The sequence below is a fragment of the Poecilia formosa genome, unplaced genomic scaffold, assembly GCF_000485575.1.
Source record: "Poecilia formosa unplaced genomic scaffold, Poecilia_formosa-5.1.2 Scaffold9, whole genome shotgun sequence".
Lineage (NCBI taxonomy): Eukaryota > Metazoa > Chordata > Actinopteri > Cyprinodontiformes > Poeciliidae > Poecilia > Poecilia formosa.
The window spans coordinates 5,155,413-5,165,482 of record NW_006799948.1 but is presented as its reverse complement, the minus strand read 5'-3'; the positions used below and the strand labels follow the sequence as shown (position 1 = coordinate 5,165,482).

The window sequence follows — 10,070 nt, the reverse complement described above, 5'->3', positions numbered from 1 at the left end:
CGGATCCCTGCGATATTAAAAAACGAGGCCACGGGGTTTACCGACCTCCTCGAAGACTTCTCGCACCGCGGCGCCCCACGGCTCCTCCTCGGGCTCCATCCCTCCTCCAGGAACGATCCACTGATCCGGGTGCCGACTGCTGCTGACCAGCAGAACCTGGCGAAACCAAAAACGTGTTGATTAACCACAATACGTTTACTTTTTCACGTTTTTATACCTCTATTTAAGTACAAAACTGACGCGACACAACGTAAATTTTCATCAGTCTTTGCAATAAAACAGAAATAATACACAACCAAGATGCTCCTCGCAGATCAAAGTGAGCTAAACCGAAGATATTCTCAGCGTTCCCCCCCCCGTGAGGCCTCGTTAAAGGCTTGAATTACACTACTGTTGCAGTGTTCACCGATCCGAATGGATCGGATCCGCCTGTGCAGGTTTCGTGGCAGCATCCGTCTTAGGAATCAAAACTGTAACATGAGAGAATCTGCCGTCAACATCGTCACATTTGCTCCGCCGTTAACGCGGCCGATGTTTCCACAGGGGGCTTGGGTGGCAAAACGTCAACACCTGGCATCGCCAGAAGCGATATTAACTAAGAAAAAAAAAAAGGGGGGGGCAGGGTGGGTGGAGGAAAAGAAACGTGGAAGTTTCAAGAACATGAAGCGCTTCAACTTTTAGTAAGATATAATTCACATCAGTTGAGCGTAGATGTGTGTCAATGACGGAAACGTGCACCAGACAGCTTGAGCAACAGATGGTGAAATCCACCTCCACCGAGCAGCTGATCGGCAGTAATCTGCCGCAGGAGTCAGGCTGTCACTTAATCCAAACGGGGCTTTCGCATAGCTTTCCTTACATTCTCTAATGGGATTGTGGCAGCAGTCACAGGAGGCCCTCGGATGAGGCTCCTCTCAGGGGTTGAGTCGGGGGCCGAGAGGCCAAAACCCAACCGTAAGCCGCCTCCCGCACGTGCAGCAAAAGCCCAACTCAGACACCGGCTTTCGGTGTCACAAGAAGCAGGTTGGAGGTTAGGGTGAAGAAGCAGAGGAATGGGTTTTGAAAATAAATAAATAAATAAATAAAATAAAAGCTGTGGTGTAGGTGCAACTCTTCCCTAATTTAAGTTAGAGGACTTGCTAAAGGAAGGAAGTGGTTTTTCGCCGACAGCAGGACACGACGTCTTCTCAGGGAGGTGAGAAGTGCAAGGTGCAACTTCACGTCCAAATTCGACCCAGTCCGGGGTCAGCAAGTTTTCAGTAGGTCTCGGGTTGGTTTTCAGAGCTTAAACTCAAATGCTCTCAATTCGTTGATGCAGACATTTCCATCAAGGCTAATCTTTGAAAATAAAACCTGCACAAAAACACTTAAAAAAAGGACAAGCGTATAAACGGCAGGCAAACAGATGGACAATATGTATGGTGCAGAGCCTTACAAAGTTAACATTTTGCCACGTTACAGCCACAAATCTAGATGTAATTCAAACTTTCATCAAAGCCGTCCTGAATGTTTAAGGACAGTCTCTAGTCTCTAGTTGCTTTTTTTTTTTTTTGCACCATTCTGCAACACATTTCCTTCCAGGGTCACCGTTTGTTTTGTTTTTTTTTTTGTTTAAACATCCTCACAGCATGATGCTGCCACCTCCATGTTACACACTGGTTTCTACAGTTTTCTACTACAAATGCCTGTTTGCAAGTTGGACAAAAAACCACAATTTTGGACGAGGATGATACGATTCTGGATCTCGTCCGAAGCTTCCTGTAAGCTACAAACGGGTTCGCCTTCAACAAACAGCGTTGTTCTCTCTGACTGCTACGACTAATGCTTGTCCTATTGTCAGTTTCCTCCACCTGATTTCTTCAGCTCCTCCAGATGGAAGTCTTGATCAGAAATGCACTCCAATGCTTTCCCAGTTTTTATTTGTTAAAAAACAAAGACATTAATGTTCTCTCTGCTCCACAACCATCCCCCGTTTTGTTTCCCCAGACATAAAACTCCAAAAAGTAAGAAGTTGTAAAGTGACCAAACGTGGAAGGGTTCAAAATGTCTGAGTTCTTTTGTAAAGTGCTCGTCTTAAGTTTACATGACAGGAGACAGTTTTCATTATTTACCAGGACATGGAAAGTCAGTCATTTTCTATTCTTTCCCAGACTGGCTAAACATCCCCTCAGGAGCCTACAGCTTCTTCTTTATTACTGAATCTTCAGGTTTTTTTATTGGCTTAGCTGTGTCAAGATAAAATTGTTGTTTTTTTTCATTCCCATCTGTCCAACAGTGTTAGTCTGCTGACCTGCAGCCAGCGGGGCTTAAAGGGGACGTGCTCCAAGCTGACAGCGGGGATGTATACAAAACAAAAGCCGGACGGCTTCCGGTGGCAGCGGGGACAAAAGAGATTTCTGCTCCATTTTTATGTTTTTGTTGTCACCAGAGAGGGAGTCAGATCGGTCAGCAGCACAGGATTTATTCAGACTTTGTTTTTGTTTTTTTTATGTGAATGCAGCAAAACAATTTTTACCAGAGAATGAATTTGTCTTTCTCTGAGCTTTCCCAAGCAGCAGTGGCTCACACTACGCAGGCGGCGGTTTAAAGTGGGCCCAAGTGCAAAAACAAAATAACTCGCATCATGATGAGAGCAGGGTCAACAGTCAGCTGACAGCTGAAACCTCCACACGCGTTCATAAAGAGGATGAAGACGAAGGAGAAACCTCAGAGGAATGACGATGTTTCATCAAAAACCACTGGCGAGCCAGATTGTCCTGAACATGATTTAAATCCCGCGCGGGGGCTTTAGAGTAAGAGAAGAACTGGATATATGAATAAACCCAGGCGATGACGGCGCCAAAAACGGACAACCGGCACGAATACTCCGGCGGACATAAACACGTCCTGCTTCTCCCTAAAGAGGCACGCCTGGTAGCTGTCAACTAAAGGATGCTCTGAATGCCAGAGCGGGCACGGCACCAAGAGGAGGGACTGATGGGAAGTGCAAAATCGGAGCTGCTAAAATGGGAGTAAAGCCACTAATGCACATAATAAATGTTTTGGGTTACATTAAATGTGTGAGGAAACGCTGATTATGTCCTTTTAATTGTCCCAGGATGACTTTATTGACAACCTGCTGCAGCGCTCACCCTCTAGGCTGTAATTTGGTCGACATAATAAGGGCTAGACATCCATCTGTTGGATGATTACCTTCAGTTTACCAAGATAAAACTCTATTATTTCAATGAAAAGTTGTAATTATATGATTTTAAATGCAGGAATGTAGGAGTTGCATTCAACCTTAAATCGGGACAGATCCCATCTACTGTTCAACTGATGGGATTAAACTTTTAAAATGCTTCAAAGACGAACAAAAAGAAATAAAGAAAAGCTGCCGGCGACTGCAATCGGATGAGTTTCAAAACAGCAGAGACCAGTGATCAAGCGGTTTGAAACTGAAAAAATCTCTCTTTTTTTTTTTCTCTGGTCAGTGAACAGCTCTCCACTCGGAGGATCTCCATTCTATTTCACTGCTTTTTTTGATAAGAGCCAGATTAGATCAATTTAACTTTAATATCTTAAAGATTTATCAAAACAAGAATTTCTGTAACTTCCCAGTGCCAAAAAGTTTTCATAAGCAAGAAATCCATGGTGTGATGATTAGGCAAAATAAATCCCAGCATTATGAAAAGTTTAGGGAGGTTTTAAACATTATTAATTGGAATTTATGGTAACAACAATAAATGGAAATTCTTTCTCGTTGGTTTTTTTTTTTTCGACGCTGCTATCGACAAGTCCTATAAAGACACACAGAGCATGTTCTGATGTGGACTACTTATTGTGGGTTTAACTGAGGACATTTCATGATTATCACTGTACATGTTAGTCAGCTGCAGACTGACACAGAGCTTGAATCATCCATTTGGAAAACCCAAGAAAACATTAATTTAGTTTTCTAGAAATGGACAGTATAAAACAAATAGCAAAGTTTCCCCCCAGAAAACTTGCTAAACCCGGTGGTTGGATGCTAGAGCATTTATTCAAAAACACGGCCCGTCGTGTTTTCCGAGTTAACAAATGTTTAAAGTTGACAGGAAATTTGAAAATATCACTTGATAATTATGTGTTTTTGAAAGATTGGAGGATTAGCACCTGAATACCAACTATAAAACCTTAAAAAATGCAAACATTTTAAAAAGACTTGCATAAATAAGCAATGCTTAGCCTGGTGGGGGCATAAGTAATGCCAGGAGGCCCACCAGGCTTATAATACACTGGGGGAAACCCTGAAATAGTAAAAAAAGCTTTCTTTCACCCAACGCTGGGTGTTTACAATATAAAATAATAACAGAGGTTCCATGCAATTAAACTGTCACTGCTGTCCTTCTGCATTGTCCAACTTCTTATAGGTTTGCTCACTTGCTGTCACAGGGTTTCGTGACTTAAGGGCTCCACTTTCTCCTTTTCCTCTCCATAACAAAACTACCTGACGGCGTGCGCAGCTCCGACTAAACAACAGGCAGGTGTCATGTGTCTGAGAAGAATTGATTGCGTCGCGAGTTTAAGGGAACCGGATATCAGACGCAAAGCTCGGTTACAATCAGAGCATCCAGCCGGTTCTCTTACTGGATCGCCAAATGATTTGCGCAACTACACACGCCTGTCACAACCTGACATTTCTGAGAAATGCTCGTGTTGTGATAAGTTTTCTCTGAAGTTTCTTTCAGGTAAACGTTGTTCAGAAAATTTGGAGAAGACAATAAAAAAAAAACAAGACGCTTTGTATGTTCTAAGAAAAGCTAGGTGAGACCGCAGACAGAAAGTGTTGCAGCAAGTCTAAAGCTGTTCCGTGAATAAACAAACACATACTACATCCAGATGTCTTGACTGATTTCTCCAACAAATTTCAACCTTATATTCGCACTTGCAGATCCAAGCAGAGGTGCAGGGTGTGAGCATGTGTGGTTACACAGAAGCTGGCAGTGTTGTAAAGCCAAACCACTGGAACGTCCAGGCAGTGGCTGCCCCTCTGCAGACATTAATAACTGCACATGGTGTAAAACTTTGTTGTGCCATGGTCAGAGAGGGCTAAAATTACACCAACGGGAATATGCAGGATATTGGGTTTGACATACGGACGTGAATATGACTGAAAAATTTAAAGAACATGTCATGAATGTGAATCTCAGGGTTACTAAAAACAAAACACGCAGGAGACAAACAGTGAAGGAAGCAAAGGAAATGTTAGATCACCTGTATTTTAGTTGTGTACAGTTAATTCGTGTTGCTTTTCCTCTTTATAAAAAAATAGTCATGCATGTCAAAAACTTGCCTTGACTTTTGTTGTTTTTCTGTGTAATCTCTTAGAAACACGTAGAACCCCATTGAAAGTAATCCTTTATCACGTTGAGGTGGGTGTATTTTATCTTTTTAATATTTCCTACTATGTCAGAAAAACTTTCATCACTATTCTGGAATTTTTAATAACACTCCGCACACCACATAATGAAATATTTAGCTAGCTTGTTTTAATTATCTGTATATTCCACATATCGTGGAAAAAAACATTATTGAAGTTGACTTCCAACATGGTAGTCTAGTAAAAGACTATTTCACTGCTTTTTTGATTAGAGCCAGATTAGATCAATTTAACTTTAATATCTTAAAGATTTATCAAAACAAAAATTTCTGTAACTTCCCAGTGCCAAAAAGCTTTCATAAGCAAGATGTCCATGGTGTGATGATTAGCCAAAATAAACATTATTTTTTTTACATTTTTATTAGTTTTTTTTAGAGAGAGTATTACTGTAATATCTGTTTTTATATACGTTACTGTCCCTTTAAGAACTTGTGAACATGCCTGTTACGCAGCTGGTTTCTGAAGGCCGGCGGGATGCAGCGGCTTTCATGAATGACTACCTCTCCATCATAGATGCTGACGCCACTTCAGAGTTATTGTATGAAGCTGTATGTGATTTCTACATTTAGAAAAAAGATTCATGGTTCATATCCTTGTCCCCTAACTAAATGCGGGACGATAAACTGTTTTAAAACACCGAAAGCCTCGCCCTCGCGGTTCGCTACTTCACTCAAGCTAGCAGACAGCTAGCAGGATGTGTCAAATGTTAACCTTCAAAATAAAAGCTTTTTGGTTGTAATGGCGTACTTTCAAAAGTGCACTTCAACTTGGGGATTTTATTTTGCAAGAATCGGTCATTTGTTCAGTTGTTTAAATACATGACTTGACGTAGGCGCCTTTTCTCTACGTCGTACTCCTCAAACTAGCCCAAACTGGCTGGCCCCGGGCGCATCAGCAGCGGTGGCTACAGAGCAGGCTCAAGTCGAGGCGTTACGGAACACAAACAGACACAAATACCGCAAAAGTGAAACCAGAAATCAAAGCCAATTTGTAGAATAAACGAATTTGGCTAGTTTTGTCTGTGACCGCCCCACACCCGCGCACCCTGAATGACGAGCAGCAGCCAAGCCAGAGATTCACAACACACCCGCTGAAAATGTAATAGATTAGCACACTGCGGGGTCTCATACCTCCTCCTCCCGTTCATTCTTGAAGCACAGACACGCCGCTCTTTTCTTAAAACCCTCTCCGTCGTACGTCCTGGTCTGGTTCGGTTTCAGCTTCATTATCGTGGATTCCAGATTTCCTCTGCCCTTCTTGAAGATAGCAACCAGCAAAAAACAAGCTTTCAGCTCAGTTTGTGTCCAAAGAGTTAACAGCGGTGCCAACGCATCGCCGCTTGCCTTTGCATCCAAGGTCCAAGATTATCTGTCATCAGCTGGGTGACGAGGTACATGTAAGAGATGTCCCAGTCGTACAACCCTGTGATTCAGCTTACCTCCAAAGAGAAAAAGAAAAAATACTCCCGTCAAAAAATGATAAAGCACAATGAGCTCCAGCCAGCGGTAAATGTGTAAGTTCCCACAGGGACAGATCTTATGAAGACTACACCTCCTCAGCCCTCCTCTGGATCCATACATGCAGGGGTTCTGAGGAGGCGAGGAGCTTATTGGCTGAGTGCCTGTCAGTGGGCGGAGCTACACTGCTGCTCAAAACAATGCTGACATGTTCTAGCAGTGCAGCAGGAGCAGGTCACATGATGACCTGTGGCTGACAGTGTGTGCAGTCCCCGATGGGGACAAAAAAAAAAGGTCTTACGACACATTTAGGAGTTTTTCCTTTTTGTATTTCTAATTAAAAGCTGATGTCGCTCATTTACATTCTACTTTCTGTGTGTAAATGATCTATTGTTCCAGCATGGATGTATAAACAATGTTTACAACAGAAAGTAAAGGGGATGAATAAAAACACACTGTTAGGAATGTTTTACTGGTAAAAGCTTTTGCTTCACAGTTCACTTCACTTTGTATTGGTCCAACACATAAAATCCAAACAAATAACACTGAAGTGATTGGTTGTAACATAAAAAATGTGGGGGAAAAAAAATTAAGGGTTATTGTTACTTTTGTAATATTCTGGTTTAAAATACTTGTTTGTTTTTTGTTTGTCTAAGAGTTACACCATATGCTGTAATTATGCAGCATATGGAACATAATCAGCCCCGGCAAAAGTGTTATATAAAACAGAGTGCTCCTGTTGATGTCAGTGACAAGCATACCTCATAAAACAAAAATAGATCAGTATTTATGAAGCTGACGGCTTTACGATGAACCAAACCGTAGCTAGGATACTTTGAAAACATCTTAAAAAAACTTATTTAGATGTCATGAGATTAAGTCATTAAAAACAAATCAAAGAGGGGGAGAAAACTTTTTTTTTCTTTTTTTACCAATTATTTTTTCCTAAACAAGTGATTTATAAAGTAAAGTCTACAAAAGCTATCACTTCTGTGTTTGGATAATTTAGATGACTGTGCAGAAATAAATATTCCCCAACAGCTTTAGTTTTGACGTCAGGGATAACAATTGCACTTTGGCTTCTGTGAAAACAAATCCTTATATTGGTAGAAGTCTGGCTGCAGCTTGATTGAATCAGACATAATGCTCAGTCCTGGATTTTCCAGCCCTGGATTTGAAAAATTTGCAAAGCATCTGCAAAAAAGAAAAAATGGCAGATCAAACGACGTGTCAGTCATTACCAAACCTCCACTTAAAGTCCAGCCTCATTTATTTATTACAAATCACTATGTCTGTTTTACTGCAGTTTTATCATTTCACTTCTGCAAGTTCCACTTTTCAGGTTCTACTTTTTCATAATCGTCCACACCAATCTGGGGTTTTGATTTATATTACATTTTCATACTTGGTCACTTGCGTGTAAAGCCAAGTCTGATGTATTGGGAAACAAATCAGTGACTCCCTCCTTCCATTGTTTTCCATGTCATTAACTTTGGTCACTTTTGGACCTTTTAATGACGTGTTGTTCTTTTTAACTAAAGCAGATCCAAAAAGGGGAAGAAGTGTTTGCTCAATCATTTAAGCTGATGGTCCAAAGTTCTACGACGTTTGTAAAAAAAAAAAAAAGAAAGAAAAAAAAAGAAAAGAAAACTGTGGGTCTCTGTTGCAAAACTGTGTTTTGCGCCACTCCCACTGTATTTAAAGTCAAACTCATAAAATGTTACACTATAAACAGGTGGAGTTAAAACTGCTAATGCACAATGAGAAGCCATAACTTCTCAGCTGATGCTGTTAGCCAGATCTCATTTGTAACCGGAGCAGATAATCAAATTGCAGAGCGTATGTGACGGCACAATAAAAATCAAAGACAAATCTTTCACACAGTTCTGCTGCCGGCTCCTTCACTTGTAAATTATATATGAGTGATGAAACCATGGTAATTAATAAGGTCAAATCAATGCAGGCTCCCTTTACTTAACCAAGGGACGCGATTATTAAAAGCAATCAAGTGAAATTTGATCTTTCTTGAAGCTAAATGTAGCTGAGAATTATTCAAAGAATCACATTAAAATGAGGTCAGTATAAATGGAAATCTCGCTGATTCTCCCAGAAAAATAAAAATAATTCATCATTTGGATTTCCACCACCATAGGGATCAAATATGAATACGATGAATACGAGAGTTATTACTGTTTTTTTCTTCTTCTTCTAAATAAATGTACTCAAATTAAAGGTTGGATTTCTAGAAACGAGTGAAGCATGTGTTTTAAGGTTTTGAGCAATAAAGCGTCCAGGCCTTGTAAAGGGAACCCTTTACACTAAAACCTGATACATAGGGTTAGAAACTCAGCGGAAGTGGTTTTGGGATTGCAGAACCGACTGATGGGCTCATCGCAAGGTGTCATATAGGACCAACTCTAAATGACTAAAATAAAATCCCCCCTTTTTTTCACTTGTACGCACAAAACATGGATGCAAAATAAAAAATCCAGTTTTGCTGAGAGATACATATTGCTTCCACGCTGGTGTAATCGCTAAAAGTATACTGGGAGCTCGTTTTGTACTGTGACGTGAGGGAGACTTGATGGAAAAAACTTTACCATCGAGAGGGGGAAATTTAGAATAATGCCGTATAAACATCGCAATGCGATTTATAATACGCGCGCCGTCAGAGACTAAAATTAGAATCTAACCTGCTGAAGTCAATCCTATCCGCAAATATAACAACAGATGGCATAATCTGATAAACATCCGCCTGCGGGGGAAATAAAGCTGTCATCATATACTTAGATCATCTTATCACCATCTTCCCGCATGGCAAAGGAGAGCAGCAAGGAGTTCCTCTTTTAAACCAAGGTATTAGACGGAAGGGGGAGAGTGGAGGGTCCGGTTTCCTCAAGCTGTTTCGACAGATGGAGGGGAGGAGGAGGGCGGGGAGTGAACGTCAGACGACGTCTGCTGTCTGGCAAACGTCAAACATCACAGGCCCCTCCGCACAAGGAGCACGAAACGCACAACACAGATGTTCGAGCTCCCACACTTAAGAGTCTAATCCCCTTGTTCGTTCGCCCGTGATCAACTCTGAGTAGTAAAATCCTGAGCTGATTAGCTGAGCCATAAGTCTCTTCTTTGACCTCATCACCGAGCAGGAGCCATGTGAGGGCATCACCCGCCGACGTAAATTACTCAAAAAATAATAATTGAACACCTCC

The 10,070-nt window shown here is 41.3% G+C and overlaps 1 protein-coding gene across 2 annotated transcripts in view; it reads right to left on the bottom strand.

Moving 5' to 3' along the window:
* The window catches only part of nudt4b (nudix (nucleoside diphosphate linked moiety X)-type motif 4b), a 16,433-nt gene extending 9,450 nt beyond the window's left edge, over positions 1–6,983 (bottom strand). Inside the window, exons 1-3 of one of the 2 annotated variants that reach the window (XM_007540383.2) lie at positions 6,840–6,983; positions 6,532–6,657; positions 46–156 (exon numbers count right to left, since the gene is read on the bottom strand). In XM_007540383.2, the coding sequence (XP_007540445.1) occupies positions 46–156; positions 6,532–6,627 (207 nt within the window). In that variant the 5' untranslated portion in view covers positions 6,628–6,657; positions 6,840–6,983. Of the gene's footprint in view, positions 1–45; positions 157–6,531 lie in introns of both variants that reach the window. The other variant, XM_007540368.2, reaches the window with a different exon arrangement.
* Positions 6,984–10,070: the final 3,087 nt, after the last annotated feature.